The 24627-nt window shown below is 39.8% G+C and overlaps 2 protein-coding genes across 6 annotated transcripts in view; one reads left to right on the top strand and one right to left on the bottom strand.

The window, feature by feature from the left end:
* The window catches only part of LOC106091405 (hemicentin-2), an 844000-nt gene that overhangs the window by 25968 nt on the left and 793405 nt on the right, over positions 1-24627 (top strand). The gene's annotated exons all lie outside the window — the stretch shown is intronic.
* Positions 580-4727, bottom strand: LOC131994714 (uncharacterized). 5 transcript variants are annotated; one of them, XM_059361545.1, is made up of 3 exons: positions 3435-4727; positions 3111-3358; positions 580-3032 (listed from the first exon to the last, which is right to left on the bottom strand). In XM_059361545.1, exons 1-3 carry the CDS (start codon positions 4556-4558, stop codon positions 748-750), a joined length of 3657 nt encoding a protein of 1218 aa, XP_059217528.1. In that variant the 5' UTR covers positions 4559-4727; the 3' UTR covers positions 580-747. The 5 variants fall into 5 exon arrangements, with proteins under 5 accessions (XP_059217528.1, XP_059217530.1, XP_059217527.1 ...); XM_059361547.1 differs by having other exon boundaries at positions 580-818; positions 3258-3358; XM_059361544.1 differs by having other exon boundaries at positions 580-3358; positions 3435-3519; positions 3577-4727.

The following is a 24627-nucleotide window of genomic DNA, read 5'->3' as shown; positions in this document are numbered from 1 at the left end:
CTAACAATATATATGATGCTATAAAAATTGCAAAAAACGTTGTACATTCAAGTTTTAAAAATAAAAAGAAGAGCAATATTGGTGTACCAAGAGTTATTCGAGTACCAAAAATTGGTGGATTTCTACCAATAGTTCCAATTTTAACTGCGTTATCAGCCCTTGGAGGTTTAGCAACTGGAGGATCGGCTATTGTAAAAGCAGTTAAGGATATCAAAAATGGAAAAGAACAATTAGCTGAAGCTACTCGTCATAACAGATATATGGAATCAATTGCTATGGGAAAAGGATTATATCTTAAACCTTATAAAAAAGGATATGGACTTTACTATAAACCAGCTCCAAAAAACTTCTAAGTAGATTACCCAATCGACCATTGACGGATATCGATTTGGTTAAGTACTGCAAGCCATTGAAACACTTTAGAGGGGTTTTTATGTGTGACTCATTACCAAACAAACCACTACGACAAGAATGTGGAATAGTTAATTTAGACACAACTAATGGGCTAGGAACACATTGGGTTGCCTATTACAAAAATTACAACTATAAGGAATATTTTGATAGTTTTGGTAATTTACAACCACCGTTGGAAATTATTAATTATTTAAAACCACCTATCGAATACAATTATAAACAAAAACAAAAATTTAATACTTACAATTGTGGTCATTTATGTATACAATTTCTCTTCAATAAATATAATATCTTGTGAAAAAAAAAACAAACAAAACCATTTTTTTCTTTTAATTATTTTTTTATTTTATAGTGTCCCCAAGCATAGGTGTCAACACCATTTTCTCTTATAAATCTCTTATCATCTAAATAATTTAAAACTAATTTATGTATATGTTGTGTGTACAATTGATGAATTTTTGATCTAAAAACATACATAGAATCATAATAATTAATTTGTTTAAAAAGACAATTTTTAAAATCGTTGGTTGAAAGTTTTGCTGTAACACAATGTTTTACACCTTTTATTTTCTTTATTTCTTCATCTACTTTATCAATCTTAATTGAATACATTTTTGAGCGTAAACCAATGAACTCCTTCATTATTTTTCCACCACATTCATCTTTCATCATTCCTAGAACTTTTTTGTTTTCTAACGGAAAATTATAAATATTATTAATTGGATACGCTGATGTATCAAAATATTTTGTGATATCATTTCGAATATCATCATAGAAATTTTTTGTTTTAATATCATAAATAAATGAATCGGTATCCATGTAATTTAGAGTAGTTGATTGGTTAAACTTTATTTTCATATAATTATAATGAAAATCATACATTTTCCATTTCGATAGTTCTAAAACAGTAAATCCAATATATATTGGTTTATTATATTCAACATGCGATTTTTTCATTTGAATTACAACCATATCGTTAGATATTTTGAGTGAACTATGAAAATTAGGTTTAGCTATAAGAGCCCTTGCACCCAATTTTCTACCTTTACTCTCCCAGTTAGTTACAATTTTAATACATTTTCTTTTATCAACATTTTCCATCGTCTTACCATAAACAGCATTATTCAATAATTTGAAAAAATTCTGTTCAAACAAATTTTTAGCTAAAGTTCTGTGATAGTTATTTAAATCAATATACTTTTGCAACCAATTCGTTTGTTTAAACTGGAGAATTCTATGTATTTTTTTTAAAACTAATCCATGTTTAATACACTGTTGAAGAGTTTTATAATGTATGATATAATTAATTTTATCATTTAAATTCAAAACTAATTTAGATTGCCTCATAGAACCAAGTTTTTTATTTTCAGCGCAAAATGGTAGGTCATTGTGATAATCATGTAATGAGGATGGATATTCTAAGTCTACCTCTAATATATATCCTATCTCTGAATCTTCTTTGATATCATTCAAATTAAACATTTCAATATTTTCAACCCATTCAAAATTTTTATAAGGTAGATACTGTGACATAGCATAACCATATAAATTATTAACATCTAAATAAATTAAAAAATTTGAATCTTGACATGGATTATAATCACTTACATATATATTATTTGCAACTGAAAATCGTTTAGAACATTGAACAATCCCTCCTCTAATACCCTCCACAATAAAATTGTACTTTTCAAAGTCAGTTAATAATTCTAGTTCTATTCCAGTTGTTTTTAACATTGCACTCCAAGACAAACCAGGTGCTGTATAATATTGACATGGATCTAAATTATAAATTTTTTTACATACTTTTCTAAAATTTTCAAACACATCGCATAATAACAAAACATCAACTTTCAAATAAAGTAATAAGTAATCTTTTAAATTTTTACATTTAAATATATTCCATACATTTTTAGCGTGTGTATAATCATCCTCACTACAAACCTCATTAGTTAGCTTATTAAAAAAATTGGAAATAGGTGGTAAAGCGTTTTCTTCTAATCGTTCAGGAGAATCTAAATAGTCATAAGGAAATACACCTTTACGCTTCATTAAATTAAATTCACTATCGTTAACAAAAGTTGATTTAACAGCATTGAAATCTTCATCAGATAAATAACCTGCTAGCTTTTCTAAGCTAGATGCCATAAATTTACATGAATCTAGAAAACGTATTTCAATACTCTTATTTGAATCTATATAAATTCTTTTCGATATAGAAATATAAAGTTCCTTATTTAATGGAAGAATATTTATATCACCAACTACAGAGGAGAGTTCTCTAACAAACAAATGAGAATCATATGCTGAAAGATTATGAAAAAATACTGGAACGAAATTTGCTATTTGATACTCTAAATTACAATTTTTATGAGCAGGTCCTCTGTATTCACCTGTCAAATGACAATGATCAGCTACTCTAACATCAGTATTTAAAAAAGACTTTTCACAAATATGACAAATCGGATGTTCCTTTTGGTATTGTAGTTGAATTAATGTTAAGGAATTCATTGGTTTTACTTTAGATAAATAATTATTATAAATCCATACAATCTCTCCCACTAATGAGTTAAAAAAATGTTTTGTACAGTCTTCACCTGAATAAATTTTAATCTTATCTAAATTTGAATCAAATGAACATTTGATATAATAACTGTATGCAAATGGAATATGTTTTTGAACTGATTTTACTTTACTTGAATTTTGTATCTCTAACGGTTGAAGAATGCACTCAAAATCGGCATAAATTGAGAATGGAATATCTAATTTATGTTTAAAATTCTTAAATTTAAGTATTTTATCTTTATCTGATGGCATTGTTGTTACCATCTTTTTACACTCACGTTTGTGTTTCTCTAGTCTACTACTTGAAGAAACATGAGTTAAGCAGGTGTTACAAAAATGAATCCTATTTTTTTTCTTTGTTATAGAACTTCGCAACAATCTAAAAATATATATATATATTTTTTTAATAAATTAGTATTGTATTGTAATTAAAATAAATATCTTATTATTTTTACCTTGATATATTTTTTATCCAGATGTAATGAAATTTATCATCCTCTTCTATTAGAAGAAGATTGATGTGAGTTGATTTCTCAGCTTCTGTAAAATAGTAAGGACCTATAACCTTAGCATCCTCTAAACCGAACACATTTATACTTATATCAGGATTCTGCAGCTCAAAGACTCTGATTTTATTTATGGTAAGGGGAAATTCCATGTTTTCAAAATTTAATATTATATTATTTTCCAATGTTATAATGTTTGCCTTAATGTCCGTTACTTTGTAGTTGCTACATTTATGTGGTTTCTTTTCATTTGGAAGTGGATTTAATGCTGATATTATTGCCCATTTAAAACAATAAACATCATTGTTTTGCACATTAATGCAAGCCTTTTTATTCCTTATTTTGGGAGGAAGATTTATGTATTGAGATCCTCTCAAACATGTATATTTGTTGATGTTGATCTCTAGATATTTTATTTCGATTAAAGTCCATCCACTATCTCGTTCTTGGAATTCACTCATTTTTTTAATTATTTCATTACAATTTTCATTATAATGATTTAAAATTTCGTCCAGTGTACTTGAGGGAGATAGTATCAACATTTTTGTGTGATGTGTAAATAAACTAACTTCATCTTCCGCATTCTCTTTCATCAAAATATAATTACAATGTAGTGTACAATTATATTTAATAGATTCATGCTTTTGCAACGCCTTTTGAATTATATTGATTACTTTTTCTTGAATTGATTCGAAAAAGTTTTCGGGTATCAAGTTATTGATATCACTATTTTTTATTTTATAACTTTCTATTCGATTTTGAAAGCTAGATCCAAAGCAAGACACATCCTTATCTATCCATTTTACACACTTATCGATGTGTGTGTTAGTGCTGATATGATTCTTCCACTGATTTTTTGGAATAGTTAAATTGCAATTTTCACAGTATACCGTTTTTTCCTCTTTTTTTTCATTGTGTTCCATTGACTTCATATGCTTTAAAAGCTCTGGATAAGTACTAAATTTCACATTACATTTCACACACTCAATTGAATGTTGTAAACGCAAATGACGATTCAAAGATTGTTTATGTTCGTAAGTTTTCTCACAAATATAACATACAAATTCTCTCATTTTTTTATAACAATTATTTTGAATTTTGATTAAATAAATGATTTTTAATATAATGATTAAAATATGAAACCGTTTGCCCTTTTTATACGAAAACAAATATAATTTTTTACTCTTGTTCTTCCTGGAAAAAAATAGAACTACCCTCACCACAATTATTTCATCACACTCTAGTGTGGGTTTTAGAAATATGTGTGGTATAGCATATATTAATAAATATATGTTAACCACCCTGTTCGCCCCTCTTCCTTAATGGAATGTTCATGGGTACATTCACATTATCGCATTGTATTTGCATACGTTAACCACTATACCACCCTAGTACAGAAAACTTTTCAATTTATGTTATAGCAACACTTTTGAGTTTGAGCTTTGTTATTTTCTTCACCACAATGATTGAAATTTAAAATTATGATAAAGCATACCAGGCATTTGTGGAATTATATAAACGTGAAACCAATTATTAACTTCAACTTGAATTTTTTTTAATTTCCTTTACCGCAATTGCGTTTAGTAATATGTGTGGTATAGCAAATATTTATAAATATAAGTCAGTCAATAAATCATTCTAGAACAGAAAACTTTTCAATTTTTATTATCACAACACTTTTGAGTTTGAGCTTTGTAATTTTAAATTATGAGAAAGCATAGCAGGTATTATATGTTAACCACTGAAAACATGTTGACATAACACCCTAGTTCTAATTTTAAACTACCCTCACCACAACTCTGGGCGATGAGTCATCATCGAAATCTGCCACTGCGCCCTGCGATCTGCGCCCTGCGATCTGCGCCCTGCGCCCTGCGATCTGCGCCCTGCGATCTGCGCCCTGCGATCTGCGCCCTGCGATCTGCACCACTATGTCCGTCCACACATTTCAACCGGCGGTCGCCACCTGCGCTACGATCAGCTGCGGTTGCGGTCACGTGCGCTTTCAATCCCATGCGCTTGCGGTCACGTGCGGTGCGGGTGCGGTGCGGGTGGGGTGCGGGTGGGGTGCAGGGGGGTGCGGTGCGGTAGGGTGGGGTGCGGTGGGGTGGGGTGCGGGTGGGGTGCGGGTGGGGTGCGGGTGGGGTGCGGGTGGGGTTGCGGTTATGACGTCATCATTGCGGTTGCGGTTGCGGTTGCGGTTATGACGTCATCATTGCGGTTGCGGTTGCGGTTGCGGTTGCGGTTGCGGTTATCAAGGCGATGAGTCATCAATGCTCGATGCTCGGTTTTGGAATCCCCCTATTTATACTACTCTGGCCTAAGCCCCAAGTTTTTCCTCTCGAGTTGCGACAGAAGTTGAACCCATATAGTCTCCTTGTGACCTTTTTCTCCAAGTTCCTTCTCCAGCTTATTTTCTTATCGATAATTACGCCCCAGTGCCCTCCTGAGGGATCAGCATTTCTACTTCATCCAGGAACAGATCCCCTTAAAATTCTCGGCTTTCGCCTCTTGGTGAACCAGATCAGTCTTTCTGGGATTAATGCTAAACCCTTTGGCCTCATCTATCCAGGCAGCTTTCACAATGTCCCCTGAAGATAGCCGTAATAGTTGGGAAGAATCGGCCACCAACCATATTATTACCCCTCTAGGGGCACTCCTTCTCTATCTATCTGAAACCATCCATTTCGTCTTATCTCCATTTACTGCCAGACCCATTTTCACTGACTCTCTTTCGATTCTTTCAAAGGCTGCAGTTACTACTTACAGTGACCGACCTATGATATCGATGTCGTCGGCATAGTCGAGTAGCATGTGTTCTCTTGTGATTAGAGTGCCATATCTATTCACATCTGCATCTCGTAATCTTCTCCAACAGGATGTTAAAGAGATGACACAATAGGCTGTCTCCTTGTCTGAAATCTCATTTTGTATTAAATGGTTCGGAGAGATTCTTTCCTATTCTTACTAAGCAAGTGTCATCCTGCAGAATCTTATTGATTTTGCAGGGATACCAAACTCAGACATGGTTTGAAATACCTTTGAACGTAAATGAGTATCGAAGGCGGCTATGTAGTCAACAAAGAGATGGTAGGTGTTGATTTGTCCTTCTCGGGACTTTTCCAGGATTTGGCGCAGTATGAATATCTGGCCCAGGGTGAATTTACCAGGTCTAAAGCCGCATTAATAGGGCCCAATTATCACATTGACTTTAGGTTTTAATCTTTCACACAGTACGCTCGAGAGTACCTTGTATGCAATGGGGAGGAGACTTATTCCTCTGTAGTTGGCACATTCCGTCTTGTCTCCTTTCTTGTGTACGGGACATAGTATGCTGAGGTTTCAAACATCGGGTATGCGTTCTTCTAGCCAGATTGCGCAGATAAGCTGATGCATACGCCTTATCAGCGTGTCGCCTCCGGTCTTAAATAGTTCAGCGGGTAACCCGTAGGCTCCTGCTGCCTTGTTGTTCTTTAGTCGGGTCATTGCGACTTGGACCTCATTCGGTTTTCTTGGAGGAGGCTTCCGGTACCCGAGTACGGATTTCGCGGTATTTTCCATGGAGTGGGCAATAGTTTGCCACTGCGCCATTATATAATCGGAACAAGGAATGCTTTCTTCGAAATGTTGCGTCAGTCGAGTGGAGTATGCCGCTGCCATTTGGAGCCTTTCAATGTCCAGCTTCCGTGTAGTGTCAGATCGTACTTTCCTCGCCATGTTCACCTTTGCTGCAACAAGGTAATGATCCGAATCTATATTCGCTGTTGCCTTATCTACAGTCTTATCAAAGATCAATAATAGTTGCTGCTGTTTAAACCAGTGCTGTGCAGTCGACATGAGCCGAGGTTTAGATGCCGCAGTCTAATTCGGAATCGAACTATTGAGCCGGATTCGGAGTTGAGAAAGATTGCCCTTACTTCGAGCCGCACTCCGACTCCAGCTAAATACTCCCACTTCAACCCGAGGTCAGACCCCGCAAATTTTGAACTCTAATCTACAGATGACTGCACCTATTTGTGTGGTTGCCTATGTATGCAGATTGCTCCTTTATTTGTTTCAATGTGTGCTCTGTATGAAGATTCAGTGTTGGCGGTTTGAGGCTGTTTGATATATTTGAGTATCTGAAATATGTTAACTGAAGTTAATATGTGTGTGTGTGCGAGTTTGTTTCTATGTGCACGTGCTTTCGCCTCTACTCTGTGTGTTATAAAAAGTGGCTGTGTAGAAAATTGTAAAAAAAAAGAAAACAAAATCGGAGATGTTGTTTTACACACGGTCGCATAAATAGTCTGCCATTGTATGTATGAGTGTGTTGCGAATGTGTCATCATTAGCATCACATTTAAATATTATTCTGGAAATGTTGTGCTCAGCTCTGGATGCCTTTGTGCTGTACCCTATGTCATGTTCTCTTCATACAATACATTCTGTTGCCCTTTCCCTCTTAAAACATTTCTCATACCATTGCAAAACTAAAGAGACAGCCGTTTATAAAATCATCTGGGATTGCTTAGTGGTGGTGGTGATTGTGATGGTGCGGTAGGGAGCGTTGCGTTGACAAGGCAGTGGTACTGCTAGCACATTTTCTTCAAATGATGGTAAACGATGACAACAACAACAGCAGCTAGAGTGTTGAGCCTAAAAGAGAGACAGAGAGGGAGAGATAGAGAGCGATATTATTCATTAGATTTGTTGCCACTGGGAGTTGAAATGACTGCTCTTATTTTTCAATTTATTTAATGTTTTATTGAATAACATTTCATGACGTTTATTACTTTAGTGCGCGCACAAAGTTGTATTGGAGCCGCATTATGAAATTTAATTGATATTTTTATCGACATTTTAATGCTAAATGAAAAAATAATTAAAAATTCAAATCACTTTAATTGATTAAACATGCAAATTTTAACTTTTATAATTTCAATATTGTCATAATAATTAATGGGTGTTTCATGGGAAAAAGTATTTCCAAAAGTATTAGTTAGACAATTAGTATTAGACAAGAAATGGCATGGGAAAGTTTTAGTAATGTGGTCAATTTGCAATAAATTAAGCCGAAAGTTTGGGCTAGTAGTTACTTAACGGAGGAGAAATGTGTACTTCCATAATTATGATCATGGATCATGTGTAATGATACTATTTGTAACTAAAGACTGGGGAACGGACTAGTTCTGAGGGTATAATCACCACTGAATATTTTTATACCCACCACCGTAGGATAGGGGTTATATTCATTTAGTCATTCCGTTTGCACCGCATCGTAATATCAATTTCCGACCTTACAAAGTATATATATTTCGGATCGTCGTAAAATTCTAAGACGATTTAACGATGTCCATGTGCCTGTCCGTCTATCCGTCTGTCCGTCTATCTGTCTGCCCGTCTTTCCGTCCGTCTGTTGTAATCACTTTACAGGCTTCAAAAATTGAGATATTGAGCTGAAATTTGGCACAGATACGTCTTTTTGATGCACGCTGGTTAAGTTCTTGAACGGGCCAAATCGGACCATATTTGGATGTAGCTGCTATATAGACCGATTTTCCGATAAAGGTTCTAATGCCCATAAAAACTTAATTTTTCATCCGATTTTGCTGAAATGTTAAACAGTAAGTAGTTTTAGGCGTCCCGACCACTGACCCAAATATGGTTTACATCGGACTATATTTAGATATAGCTTCGATATAGACCGATCTCCCTATAAAGGGTTTGAAGCCCATAAAAGCTTTATTTATTACCCGATTTAGCTGAAATTTAAAACGATAGGTTATTTTAAGCCTTCCGACATCTGACCCAAATATGGTTCAGATCGTACCATATATAGATATAGCTGCAATATAGACCAATCTGCCGAAAATGGGTCTGAAGCCCATAAAAGCTTCATTTTTTATCCGATTTCGCTTAAATTTAAAACATGGAGTAGAATTAGGCCTGCCAATATCTGACCCAAATATGGTTCAGATCGGACTGTATTTAAATATAGCTGCCATATTGACCGATCTCCTGATAAAGGGTCTCAAGGCCAACCTTTATTATACCCTCCACCATAAGATGGGGGGTATACTAATTTCGTCATTCTGTTTGTAACTACTCGAAATATTCGTCTGAGACCCCATAAAGTATATATATTCTTGATCGTCGTGAAATTTTATGTCGATCTAGCCATGTCCGTCCGTCTGTCCGTCCGTCCGTCCGTCCGTCCGTCCGTCCGTCCGTCCGTCCGTCCGTCCGTCCGTCCGTCCGTCCGTCCGTCCGTCCGTCCGTCCGTCCGTCCGTCCGTCCGTCCGTCTGTCTGTCGAAAGCACGCTAACTTCCGAAGGAGTAAAGCTAGCCGCTTGAAATTTTGCACAAATACTTCTTATTAGTGTAGGTCGGTTGGTATTGTAAATGGGCCATATCGGTCCATGTTTTGATATAGCTGCCATATAAACCGATCTTGGGTCTTGACTTCTTGAGCCTCTAGAGTGCGCAGTTCTTATCCGATTGGAATGAAATTTTGCACGACGTGTTTTGTTATGACATCCAAGAACTGTGCCAAGTATGGTTCAAATCGGTCCATATCCTGATACAGCTGCCATATAAACCGATCTTGGGTCTTGACTTCTTGAGCCTCTAGAGTGCGCAATTCTTATCCGATTGGAATGAAATTTTGCACGACGTGTTTTGTTATGACATCCAACAACTGTGCCAAGTATGGTTCAAATCGGTCCATAACCTGATATAGCTGCCATATAAACCGATCTTGGGTCTTGACTTCTTGAGCCTCTAGAGTGCGCAATTCTTATCCGATTGGAATGAAATTTTGCACGACGTGTTTTGTTATGACATCCAACAACTGTGCCAAATATGGTTCAAATCGGTTCATAACCTGATATAGCTGCCATATAAACCGATCTGGGATCTTGACTTCTTGAGCCTCTAGAGGTCGCAATTATTATCCGATTTGCCTGAAATTTTGTACGACGGATTCTCTCATGACCATTAACATACGTGTTTATTATGGTCTGAATCGGTTTATAGCCTGATATAGCTCCCATATAAATCGATCTCTCTATTTAACTTCTTGAGCCCACAAAGGACGCAATTCTTATTCGAATTGGCTGACATTTTATACAGGTCTCCAACATATAATTTAATTGTGGTCCAAACAGGACCATATCTTGATATCGCTCTAATAGCAGAGCAAATCTTTTCTTATATCCTCTTTTTGCCTAAGAAGAGATGCCGGGAAAAGAACTCGACATATGCGATCCATGGTGGAGGGTATATAAGATTCGGCCCGGCCGAACTTAGCACGCTTTTACTTGTTTTTTATCCGATTTCGCTGAAATTTGGCTAGTTTTAGGTCTCCTGACATCCCTTCCAAATATGGTTAGGATCGGACTATGTTAAGATATAGCTGCCATATAGGCCGATCTCCCAATAAAGGGTCTGAAGCCCATAAAAGCATTATTTTTTATCCAAGATATTTAGATAAAGCTGTCATATAGACCGATATGCCGGTTAAGGGTCTGAAGTTCATAAAAGCTTTATTTATTCCCCGGTTTTGTGGAAATTTGAATTACAAGATTCATCAGTGACTTATACTTATAACACCACTCAATGTCCGCGCCGAAGTTGGGTGCATAAGTTATCCAATTTTCATCGGGTTGTGACGAAAGGGGGTTTCATTTATACGCCAGGTGGTGGGTATCCAAAGTTTGACCCGGCCGAACTTAATGCCTTTTTACTTGTTTCTAATGTTTTCGCTAGAATTCAAAGCCTGGCGTTCAACACCATAGGTGCGTATACTAACCTCTGCGCCATAATGCAGAAAGCAAAACTTTGTTTTTATACCCTACACCACTACTGTGGTATAGGGTATTATAACTTAGGGCATTCGTTTGTAACACTCAGAAAGAAGAGGGATAGACCCATTGATAAGTATACCGATCGACCCAGAATCACTTTCGGATTCTATTTAGCTATGTCCGTCCGTCTGTCTGTCTGTCCGTCTGTCTATCTGGCAATGTTAATTTGTGTATAAACTACAGTTCGCGATTTTCATCCGATCGTCTTCAAATCTGAAGCCGACATGTTTTTCGACCTGGAGACGAAACCTATAGAAATTGGAAAAAAATCGGTTCATGTTTGGTTATATCTCCCAATTATTTGTTCGTCCGTTTTACAGTAATAATGCAATAAAATAGTAATTTGTCAACCGATTCTCTTGAAATTTGGTAGGAAGGATTTTCGTATGACTTCCGACATTACAGGTGGAAATCATGGAAATCGGTCCAGATTTTGATATAGCTGCCATATATGTATATCGCACGATTTGCACTCCTAGAGCCACTGCGCATTTACTGGACAATTGTGTCAACATTTTGCACAACGCTTTTCTCGACGACTACCACAATATCTGAGTTTGCCTGCAATTGGTTCAGATTTAGATATAGCTCCCATATATTTGTTCATCTGATTTTGGGTAATTTGGGAAAACATCCGCCGAGAACCATCAACATTGATTCAGAATTGGATTTAACTCCCTCATTGTTTTTATGGGGTAGGTGTAGGATATTATACAGTCGGCACCGACCGACTTTTGCCCTTCCTTTCTAGTTTTATTCATTTATTTATTTATATATTAGAAAATATTTCTCTTGGGATTGTAAATGGGCCATATCAGTCCATGTTTGATATAGCTCACATATAAACCGATCTTCCGACTACACTTCTCGAGCTTCTGAAGAGCGCAAGTCTTATACGATTTGGTTGAAATTTTGTATAATAACGTTTTCTATGACGTTAAACTGAAAAGCCAAGTACGGTCCACGTCGGTCTATAATATGATATAGCTCCCTTATAAACCAAACTCTCGATTTGACATCTTCATCCCCTCGAAGTCGCAGTTCTTGTCTAATTTGGCTGAAATTTTTCACAACATACATGTCCTTCAACATACATGTCAAGTATGGTCTGAGTCAGTCTATAACCTGATATAGCTCCCATATAAACCGATCTCCCGATTTTAATTCTTGAGCGCAATTCAGCCCCGATTTGACTGAAATTTTGTACTAGGGTTGCCCAAAAAGTAATTGCGGATTTTTCATATAGTTGGCGTTGACAAATTTTTTCACAGCTTGTGACTCTGTAATTGCATTCTTTCTTCTGTCAGTTATCAGTTGTAACTTTTAACTTGCTTTAGAAAACAAGTGTAAAAAAAGTATATTTAATTAAAGTTCATTGTAAGTTTTATTAAAAATGCATTTACTTTCTTTTAAAAAATCCGCAATTACTTTTTGGGCAACCCAATATAACTTCTACTATGTTTTCCAACCATAATTTGATGAAGTTCCAATAGCATAACAATTTTTATCCATTAGCCTTTGTTTGCTTATAAAAAGAGGGTATATAAGATTCGGCACGGCGAGACGTAGTTCGCTTTGACTTGTTTTACATAACATAACTGCACTGGAGGTCATTTAAGCGTCCTTTAAGTCTTTTTTAAATATGGTCAACATATACATTTATACACTTGTTGTTACAGCCAAAGGTTCATACACACAGAATTTAAGCTCACTATATTAAATCCATTAAAAAAATACCCATAAAATGTATAGGCCCATACATTTCGCAACTTAATTGTTTTCATATTTCATTTCACACAATAATATATCAAATTAAGTGCAATGAAAAACGTACACCCCCCCCCCTCCCTTCCAGTCCTATGGCGTTTGGTATAAAAATATGCCATTGTTTGAAATTTTTGCTGGTGTTGACAGTTCTGTGAAAGCCCGCTTCTGTTTCCGCAAATTTACTATGCAACAGAGTCAATATAAAACCACATCACACCTTTAGTATGTGCTGCATTTGTTAATTAATGCATGTCAGCGACAACATTTCCTCATTCGATGTGCTTGACATAAATGTCAGCTAAATAAATGTATTAAACAAGCAAAAGCTTGCTAGCGGGCCGAATCTTACATACCCTCCACCATGGATCCCATTTGTCATGTTCTTTGAATGACTTTTTCAAAATATATATATGGGCTACATCAAGTTATTGACCGATATGGACGGTTCGACCTGATAGGAAGTATTTGTGCAAAATTTCAAGAGTCTAGCTTTTGCTCCTTCTAAAGTTTGCATACTTTCGACAGACAGACGGACGGACGGAAGGAGATGACTAGTTCGACTTAAAATGCAAGACGATCAAGAATATATATTATGAAGTCTTAGGCCCATACTTCGAGGTGTTGTAAACCTACTGACGAAATTAGTATTCAGATTTTTTCTCCATTTGTTCACTCCATCGAATTTTGGTCTTCCCCTTTTGCGTGTTACATTATGGTCGCCTTCAAAAGACTTCTCCGCTGGAGCTTCTTCATTCATTTTGAAAACATGACCCTGTTAATGCAGCTGTGTTGCATTATGGTCGCCTTCAAAAGAATTCTTTGCTAGAGCTTCTTCACTCATTCTGACAACATGACCTAGCCAACGTAGTCGTTGTATATTGATACGTGCAACTATGCTATCGTCGTCATACAGTTCATACAGATCTGGTTCATACGACGATTATATTCTCAATTAACGCAAACTGGTCCATATATTTTACGAAGAATCATTCTATCAAACACTCCAAGCACTGCCTCGTCTGATTTCACAAGTACCCATGTCTTAGAAGCATATAACAACATGGATAGTATCAGTGTCTAGTATAGTGTAATCTGCGTCTGTCGAGAGGTGGCCTTGTTTTCAATCTACTTAGCATTTGTTTTCCAGTATTATTCTTCGCTTTATCTCAAAACTGGTGTCATTCGTTTCGGTTCCGGCGGTGCCGAGATAGACAAATTGCCTGACTATCTCAAAATTGTGGTTCTCAACTTTCTGTATCTGATCGCTGATTCCCTTTCGACTCTTTCAAAAGCTGCTGTTACTACTTCCGGTAACCGACCTATGATATCGATGTCGTCAGTATAGGTGAGTAGCATTTGCTGTCTTGTGAGAAGTGTGCCATATCTATTCACCAATGCATCTCGCATAATCTTCTCCAGCAGGATATTAAAGAGATCACACGATAGGCTGCCTCCTTGTCTGAAAACTCGTTTGGTATTAAATAGTTCGGAGAGATTCATTCCTACTCTTACTGAGGAACGCGTATCAGCAAGTGTCATCCTGCAGAGTCTTATTAATTTTGCAGGGATACCAAACATAGACATGGCTTGAAATACCTACGAATATGGCTTTGAAGTCAACAAAGGCCCTTCTCGGGCCTTTTTCAAGATTTGGCACAGTGTGAATATCTGGTCTAGGGTGGATTTACCCGGTCTAAAGCAGCATTGATAGGGCTTTATCTCATTGACTTTATGTTTTAATTTCACCGTTCGCTCAAGAGTATCTTGAATGCGATGGGGAGGAGAGTTATTCCTCTGTAGTTGGCACATTCCGTCTTGTCTCCTGTCTTGTCTCCTGTCTTGTGTGCGGGACATAATATGCTGAGGTTCCAATCATCGGGAATGTGTTCTTCTAGCCAGATTGCGCAGATAAGCTGAAGCATACGCCTTATCAGCGTGTCGCCTCCGGTTTTAAATAGTTCAGCGGGTAACCCGTCGGCTCCTGCTGCCTTGTGGTTCTTCATTCGGGTCAAAGCTACTTGGACCTCATTCTGACTAGGAGGTAAACATTCCAAATCATAATCAGGGATTGGTTATATGGTATCCTCTTCGCCGCCATCGTCGGACACTACCAACTGGGTGAAATATTCTTTCCGTATCTGTGCCAGTTTTCCTTCTTTGCCTCTGCAAGAGGATGAACCTGCACCATACCCATCGGTTTGCTGTTTGATTCTTTGGTAAAATATCCGGACTTCATTCTGATCCCTGTACATCTCAATTCGCTCACACTCACGTCTTTCCATTTCTTTCTTCTTTCTGCGGAATAGACGTTTCTCCTCTCTCCTTTTCTTCCGATACCTCTCTTTCATCTGGCGCGTTGCAACTGATTGCAGTGTTGCTCTGTATGCCGCATTCTTGGCTTCAGTTGCATCTCCACACTCTTGGTCGTACCCTGGAATTCTTGGAGTAGGTTTCTGGTACCTAAGTACAAATTTCGCGGCATTTTCCATGGAGTGGGCATTGGTTTGCCACTGCGCCGTTATATCATCGGGACAAGAAGTGTTTTCATCAAACAGTTGGGTCAGTCGAGTGAAGTATGCCGCTGCCATGTGTTGTGTTCGCAGCTTTTCAATGTCGAGTTTTCATGCAGCATCAGATCGTACTTTTCTCACCATACTCAAACGGATGCGAACCTTTGCTGCAACAAGGTAATGATCCGAATTGATAATATACTAGCCGAACCGGGCCTGCTCCGCTGCGCCTTCTTTAACTCTCTAATATATTTTAAGGGTGGGGACACTTCGCCCTGAATGCGGGTAATGAATTCGTGCCATTGTAGCCTATGACGCTGAACGTGTTCGAATTCTGGTAAGAACATTGGACAAAACGGTGTTTATCCCCTCTTAATGTTGGCGACATTTGCGAGGTACAATGCCATGCAAGGTCATTTAAAAAATTTTTCCCAAAGAGGTGTCGCACTACGGGACGCCGTTCGGATTCGGCTATAAAAAAAGGTCCCTTATCATTGAGTTAAAACTTGAATCGGAAGGCACTCATTGATGTGTGAGAACTTGCCCCTTCTAGGATTCTGGTGGTAATGTTCTTCCTTAGGATAATGTTCTCATTAGGGGAGGGATGGCACCTCACACATTTCGACTCAAATATGGATATTAAATTCGTGTTGCACTTTCAAATCCCATTAATTTGAACCCCATATTGCCATGGCCGGTAAATATGAACCGTTTGGAAGATGTTTTGGGGCTGGGGCGGCCACCGGCACTTTACACTGGAAATAGATATAAAATTCATTGTTTATTTCCAACGGCAATGAAGTTCAGTTTAGGGGGTGCTTTAGGGCGTACCCCAAAACACTTGGCTCCAAAATTGGATATAAAATTCGTTTTACACTCTCAAATACCTTTCATTTAAGTCCCATATTGTCATAATGGGTCAAATAACCCATTTGACGTATCTATAGGAAGAAAAACGGCACCTAGACTTGAACGCAAATTTTAATGTCATATTCGTAATCTACTCCCTAATACCTTTCATTTGATTCCCATTTAGCCATGGTCGGCTAATATGCCCATGTGGGGGTTTTGGGGGTTGGCGACTTCCCATTACTTGGATATAAAGTTTTTTGTGTATTTGAACTCAAAATTAAATACCATATTCGTTTTCTGGTCTCCAATACCTTTCATTTGATACCTATATTGTCCCGATCGGTCCACTTTTGATTTTGGGAGATGTTTTGGCATAAGGGGGGAGGGTCCGTCCCCTTCCGATACCGAAAAAATATATAGCCTATGTTTCCTTCCTGACCAACCTACATAATATGCGAAAATTTCGAGAAAATCGGATCTGCTGTTTTTCAGTCTAAACGGAACGAACAAACCGAGTCCCATATATCCGCGATTGGCTAATGTGCCCATTTTGGGCGTTTTTGTGGGAGTGGGGTGACCCCCTATACTTCGACATGAATTTGTGTGCAAAGTTCGTTATCTACTCCCGCATACTTTTCATTTGATACCCATATTGCCCTTATCGGTCCACTTTTGATTTTGGGTGGTGTTTTTTGGGATACGGTGGAGGGACCGCCCCTTCTGTTATCAACAAATAGTAACGCCTCTTCCTACTTCGTGACCCTATTCGTAATCTACTCCAGAATACCTTTCGTCTGAGTCCCATATTGTCATGATCGTCAAATAAACCTATTTGAAGGGGTTATGGGGCTGGGGCGGCCCCCCAGGTACTTGGACACAACTTTTATTATGAAATTCGTACTCTACTCTTGAATATCTTTCATTTGAATCCTATATTGTCCCGATCGGTCCACTTTTATTTTTGGGTAGTACTTTTGGGGTAAGGGGGAGGGTCCGCCCCCTCCCGATATCAAAAAATTATAAAGCTTATGTTTTTCCTTCCAGACCAACCTACACAATTTTTGAAATTTCAAGGTAATCGGTTCAGCCGTTTTTGAGTCTATACGGAACAAACAAACAAACCGACAAACAAACACAAATTGAATTTTAGATCGTCTTAGATTTTTACGCTGATCAAGAATATAGGGTCGGAAATGGATATTTCGATGTGTTAGAAACGGAATAACAAAATGAATATGTCCCCATCCTTCGATGTTGGAAAATGGATGGATGGAAAAGTCCGCTTGATGTTTATAATATATTTATTGGTTTCGGAGATATTCGACTTTTAATTTTTGTACCCACCACCGTAGGATGGGGGTATATTAATCTAATCATTCCGTTTTTAACACCATTCCGTTTTTAACATGTCCGTCCGTCTGTCGACATCGCGATAGTGGTCGAACCTGTAAAGATAGCCGCTTGAAATTTTTGTAGGTCGTTGGGGATTGCAAATGGGCCATATCGGTTCAGTTTTGGATACAGCTCACATATAACCCAATCTCCCGCTTTGACTTCTTGGGCCCCTAGGAGCCTCATTTTTTGTCCGATTTGACTAAAATTTTGCAGATAGTATTTTGTAATGACATCCAACAACCGTGCCAAGTACGGTCCAATTCGGTCTTTAACATGATTTGACTTTTTAAGCCCCTGAATTAAAATTGCACCTTGTGTTGACAGCTTTGTTGAAATTTAATGTCTTAATTGCCATGATAAAGTTTTGACTTTCTTTTATTTCAAGCGGGTTTTGCTTTATGCAAATCTTTTCACACGAAAAACAATTAAATTTACCCTCAATTTTTTATTTTTCCCTTCAGTTGCCTTTTATTCCCATATTAATGGCCAATTGTTGATTGAAAACCATTCTTTGGAAAAAAAAAGAATTTCCATCACTCAAATACCTATGAATTGATGCGTTGTCATGATTTTACTTAAAGCTATGACAACGGAATCGATATGCACATAATGTGAGCCCTTAATGATATACAGTCACCATAGTTGGTAACCATTGTCGCATATAAAGTCTATCCTTGTCAGGACCATTGTCGGGGCACTCGCAATAACTTCCATTGAACAAATGGTGCAATCGCTGATGTGCAGTTCGTTGCAGCGTTTCTCAGTAAAACATCAGCAGAAATTACCAAAACAACAATTAAGTTTTGAAGAGTTGGAAGAAAAAAAATTATTTTTCAATAAAATTGTGCATTTTCTGGAGTGGGTTTGCATTTCGATCATTTTTGAGTATATGAGAAATTTCATAGTCGACGAACTATGTACTTGCGACCCTTTGCAAATTGCAAATTTTGCCCATGAACATTCCATTAGGGAACAGGGGCAAACTTCTCAGTCCGATTCAAGTTTAAACTCAATGATAAGGGACCTCCTTTTTATAGCCGAGCCCAAACGGCGTGCCGCAGTGCGACACCTCTTTGGAGAGAAGTTTTACATGGCATAGTACATCACAATTTTTGCCAGCATTAGGAGGGGAAAACCCCCGCTGAAAATTTTTTCTGATGGTCTCGCCAGGACCATCAGAGAAATTGCGCAATTGTTATAGGATTTGGCTGAAATTTTGCACCCAGTATTCTGTTACGACTTTCAATAACCATGGTGATTATTGTAGAAATCGGTCGATAACATGATATACCTCGCATATCTACTGGCCTTCCGATTTAATTTCTTGGTCGGTGAAAAAAGCGTCCTTCCCCTCGCAAGCACGAATTTACCTTCGCCGGAGCTTATGGCGCCCCCCGTCGGAACCATATCCCGTCACGTCAATAAATCTCAGGAAACCTCCCAGAGATACGTTCGCTAGTTCACCCAGATCACAGAAAAATCGGCTCTCCAGAAAGGAGAGCCTGCGTCCTTGCAGACCCGAACATGACAGTTTCATTCTCGTCGAGGCATCTCATGCAGAAATCAAAATGCGGTATTCCCATGCGGCCCAGTGTCTGGTTATGACTCCTGCTAAGGTTTTCATCGGCCTCTTATCGAAAGTCAGCAATTCCCTCGTCCTCCCCCGGGCGTTGGAAGGCCAGAGTGCCCTAGCGGTTCGGCCACCATCCGCCGAGTCCCATCTCGCCAACGACGCCGCTCTGGCCATCATTTCTACTGTGTTCAACAGCTCGTCAAAAGGCACGTCGGCAAGACCGATGGCTGGTTCGCCAGGCGCAGATGAACCATTTCTGGCGCATTCGTCCGCTCCCCATTAGCTGGAATTCTCTCAAGTCCGGGAACCCATGTTAGCGTTACATCGTTGACTCGGAGCTTATTCAAGGACTCTAAACAATCTGCCACTGAGAGCCTACTTCTCTGCAGACTTGGATATGAACATAGCAAGTGGTCGATAGTCTCCTCCTCTTCTTCGTCGAGGCAAATCATGCAGAAGCCATGCGGCCTATGGAACCTGTTAAGATTCTCATCAACCTCTTATCGAGCGCCAGCAACTCTCTCGTCCTCCTCCGGGCGATGGCAGGCCAGAGCTTCTTAGCGGTTCGGTAACCATCCGCCGAATCCCATTTCGCCACTGACGTGGCTCTGACCATCTTTTCTATTGTGTTCAGTAGCTCGTTAAATAATACGTAGACAAAACCGGTGGCTGGTTCGCCAGGCGCAGATGAATCATTTCTGGCGCATTCGTCCGCTCCCCATTAGCTGGAATTCTCTCAAGTCCGGGAACCCATGTTAGCGTTACATCGTTGACTCGGAGCCTATTCAAGCACTCTAAACAATCTGCCACTGAGAGCCTACTTCTCTGCAGACTTGGATATGAACATAGAAAGTGGTCGATAGTCTCCTACTCTTCTTCGTCGAGGCAACTCATGCAGAAGCTTCGTCGAGGCAACTCATGCAGAAGCCAGAAGGCAACTCATCTATAGGCCGCATTATGGAACCTGTTAAGATTCTCATCGACCTCTTATCGAGCGCCAGCAACTCTCTCGCCCTCCTCCGGGCGATGGCAGGCCAGAGCATCTTAGCGGTTCGGTAACTATACGCCGAATCCCATTTCGCCACTGACGTGGCTCTGACCATCTTTTCTATTGTGTTCAGTAGCTCGACAAATGGCACGTCGGCAAGACCGATGGTTGGTTTGCCAGGCGCAGACGAATCCCTTCTGGCGCATTCGTTCGCCCCCCCCCCCCCCCCCCCATTACTTGGAATTGTCTCATGTCCGGGAACCCATGTGAGCGTTACATCGTGGACTCGGAGCCTATCAAGGGACTCCAAACAATCCGCCACGGAGAGCCTATGTCCTTGCAGACTCGGACATGAACATAGCAAGTGCTCCATAGTTTCCTCCTCATCCTCGTCGAGGTAACTCATACAGAAGCCATGCGGCCAATAGCACATTGTCCGGTTATGACTCCTGTTAAGGCACTCATCGACCTTTTATCGAAAGCCAGCAATTCTCTCGTCCTCCTCAGGGCGATGGAAGGTCAGAGTGCCCGAGCGGTTCGGTAACCATCGGCCGAGTGTCATCTCGCTACCGACGCCGCTCTGGCCATCTCTTCTACCGTGTTCAGTAGCTCGTCAAATAACACGTAAGCAAGACCGGTGGCTGGTTTGCCAGGCGCAGACGAAACCCTCCTTACGCATTCGTTAGCCCCCGCTTTCCCTGGAGTTCCCTCATGTCCGAGAACCCATGCCATCGTTATATCGTGGACTCTGAGCCAATCCAAGGACTCTAAACAATCCACCACGCATTTCGACCTCACCGTCCTCCATCCCAAGGTCTTGAGCACCGTACTGTGCACATAAATCTTGAGTTTTGAGGGTGGTAAATCCCTTACCAGTATTTCTCTTGCGGCTACTGGAATGGCGCAGACCTCAGATTGAAAAACCGTACACTCGTCCGGCAGTCTCAGAGACATACCGATATAGAGTGCGCCAGAGTAGACCCCCAATCCAGTCCCAGACTTCATCTTGGAGCCATCGGCGAAGATCAAGGTCCCTTCATCTCGCTCAAGAAAACGAATCTTGAAAGCTTTTATCCAGTCGGTAATTGTGCCAGGTAGTCGCAAATCCTCTTCAATCTACCAACCTGATATAACTCCCGTATAAACCTATCTCCCGATATGCTTTCTCGAGACTATAGAAGCCGCAATTACTACGCAATTTGGCAAGCATTTCATGCGTAGTGTTTTGTTATATGGAAGACTAGGGGATGTAATCCAAATCTTTCAACCACCTTCCAGTCGGTGGGTAGATTGGATGAGGCTAATGGTGATCGGAGACATGCAGTATTCGAACTACACTCCGGCTGTCTAGTAGATCTCAACAAGTCTGAAGGACTGGTATCCTACGGAATCAACAAATTGAAACTGATGGTCTTTTGAAGCGGTGGAGTTGGGGAATCAGGAGACGACTTAACAGTTGTTGCTGAACACTTGTCTGAGGAAACATCGACCACAATACTAAAGTCTGGCGAATAGCAAGAGACTGAAAATCCCCCAGTCACAATCGCGACAGAAGAGGGAGGCATCGAAACGCGACCCGATAAGCCCTGTGTGGGTGGGTGATCTGGATGGCCTACGTTCAAGGTGTGCGCCAGCGGGGAAGGACGAAACTTAAAAAGTACTTCGAAAGCAGAAGCTAGTGAAACATCTGAAGAGAAATCGTCAATAACCCAAGTGTCCAGTGTCCTGAGGAAGAGTGGTTCCACTGCTTTCTCACCTTCCCCTGGAGCCTTCCCTGGATGCGTACGGAAGCTTATCATGATCTATCGGAATCAGAAGACGAGGCTAACGCAACAGCGGTGGAAGTTCTGAATCCTGATTATGGTTGGGTTAAGGCAGATAAATCTCCACCATTATAAGGCCGCTTCGGTGGCATTTAAGGTCCTTCTGATGACAAAAGAATTTGATGTGGTTCTTATCCAGGAACCATGGGTGTGTGGAGGAATGGTTCCGAGAATTCCGGGATTTAAACTACTCAAGGGTACGAGGAATGGGAGACACATAGCCTGTTTTCTTGCAAAGAGTAGGCTAAATGTTTTTCTTTTTCCGTTGCTAAGCACTAAAGAGTCAGTAATAGCCAGCCTTGAAATAAATAAGTCTCATTACTGGCTGGCTTCCCCATATATGGCACACGATTTAGAGATACCGCCTTCAAACCTGTCGTTGCTGGTTGAAGCCGCTTCTGTAGGGAAGAAGAGCCTCATTGTCGGAAGTGATATGGGGAAGTTGGGATGTCAACGAATGCTTTGAGCTGCTTATCGAATATTTTATAAGATGCAATCTGGCGATTTGTAACAAAGGGGATAACCGACCTCTATTTTATAGAAAGAGCTTATATCTTGTATCAGAAGATATAAGCGAAAGAACATGCGTCTGGAAAGTATTGGATGACCACAGCTTCTCTGATCATCGTTATATTCGTTTCAGCCTTGGAGAAAATACTGCAGAAGTGGTACCTCGGCTAAACATAAGAAAGGCGGATTGGGATACATATCGGCACAAATTCTGCACATCTATCCCTTTAAGGCCAGAAAAGGAAATTGAAACTGCGAAGGATATAGACATGACGAAGCGGATGACGAAGGCCCTGAATGACTCGCTTGTGTCAGCATGTTCTAGTGCCAAGCCAAGGGGCAAACAGCGATCGCCATTTTGAACCCCAGAGCTGGTTGGTCTAAGGAAGAACTGCAGAAAATCACAAGAAAGTCACAAGAGCACCACACAATTGGGACATCTGTAAGGGAAAGCTTAGCCCAGAAGAAGCTGAGGCTCTGAAAAAATCCTGGTTGGAAGGAAGCTCCGTGGAAGATTCATCTGAGACCTCTAGGCTACGGAAGATACTGCCTTCCAAACCTATAACGGTGAGGTATATTCAGAAGTCGGAGAATGTATGGACAATGTCTAGGGAGGAAACTCTAGAACTACTTGTTGATACACATTTCTCGGTAAACGGACAACGTGGCGCCAGAAGAGGTTGTCGCTGATATGCATTCGTCGGAGGTTATTAGGCAAATTGTGTCTGAGCCGAAAATTCTTTGGGAGTTTCGACTCCTTTAAATCGCGAGGCCCTGGTGATGTATCACCGGTTGAATTACAAGCTGTGTCTGATAGACTGGCTCCTTGGCTTCGGGAGATATACTCTGCTTATATCAGAATGTCATATATACCTGTGGGATGGAGGGACACGAAGGTCATTCCGAAAGCAGGAAAAGCTTACCACACGAAGGCGAAAGATTATCGTCTTATTAGTCTGTCATCCTTTATGCTGAAGACTCTTGAGAGGTTGATAGAAAAATATCTAAGGGCAAAGATTCCTGGAGATCGCCTATCGCGGCTGCATAATGCATATAGTAAAGGCAAATCCACTGAAACAGCCCTTCACGACCTAGACGGCTACATAGAGGGTTCTCTCGCTGTCAAGGAAAACACAATGGTAGCATTTCTTGACATTGAAGGTGATTTCAATAATGTAAAGCCGACGGCAATAATAAAGGAGTTGAAGTTTTTTAGGTATCAACTCTACCGTAAGAAAGTTTATAAATGACTTACGTACTAAAAGATGCATTACGTCAGACTTGGGATCTGTGGATCTAGAAAGATGGGTTAGCAGAGGAACTTCTCAAGGAGGTGTACTGTCTCCTCTAATGTGGAATATAGCCATTAACAATGTAATGAAAAGGTGTAAAAGTGGTTGCGTATGCTAATAACGTGGCAATTGCGGTGGGAGGAAAGTTTTCCAGCTCTCTAAGAGATGTACTTCAGGAAGCTCTACATGGAACAGCGAAGTGGGCTACCGAAAGTGGTGTAAGTCCGTGCAAGATAGAAGTAGTTCTTTTCAGCAGGAGATACAAGTTGTCTAAAGTGGCACCTGTCTCCGTGGGAGGAGAGAATATTCCATTTACAGAAAGCGCAAAATACCTGGGTGTTTTGCTGGAAAGGAAATTGAACTTAAAAACCCACATTTTTTACTATACACCAGCAAGAGACTCATTGGCAAAAGTTGGGGGTTTAGACCGCTCCTCATGCACTCGGTATATACTGCTGTTGTCAGACCTATAATGCTGTATGGTGTTGTGGTCTGGTGGACGGTGCTTCAAAAGTCCACCTTCTATTCAATACTCAACCGGATTCTGATGACATGGCAACTGCGGTTAGGGGAGAGTTTCCCAGCA

The sequence above is a fragment of the Stomoxys calcitrans genome, chromosome 2 (assembly GCF_963082655.1).
Source record: "Stomoxys calcitrans chromosome 2, idStoCalc2.1, whole genome shotgun sequence".
Taxonomy (NCBI): domain Eukaryota; kingdom Metazoa; phylum Arthropoda; class Insecta; order Diptera; family Muscidae; genus Stomoxys; species Stomoxys calcitrans.
This window is presented reverse-complemented; position numbering and strand designations above follow the sequence as displayed.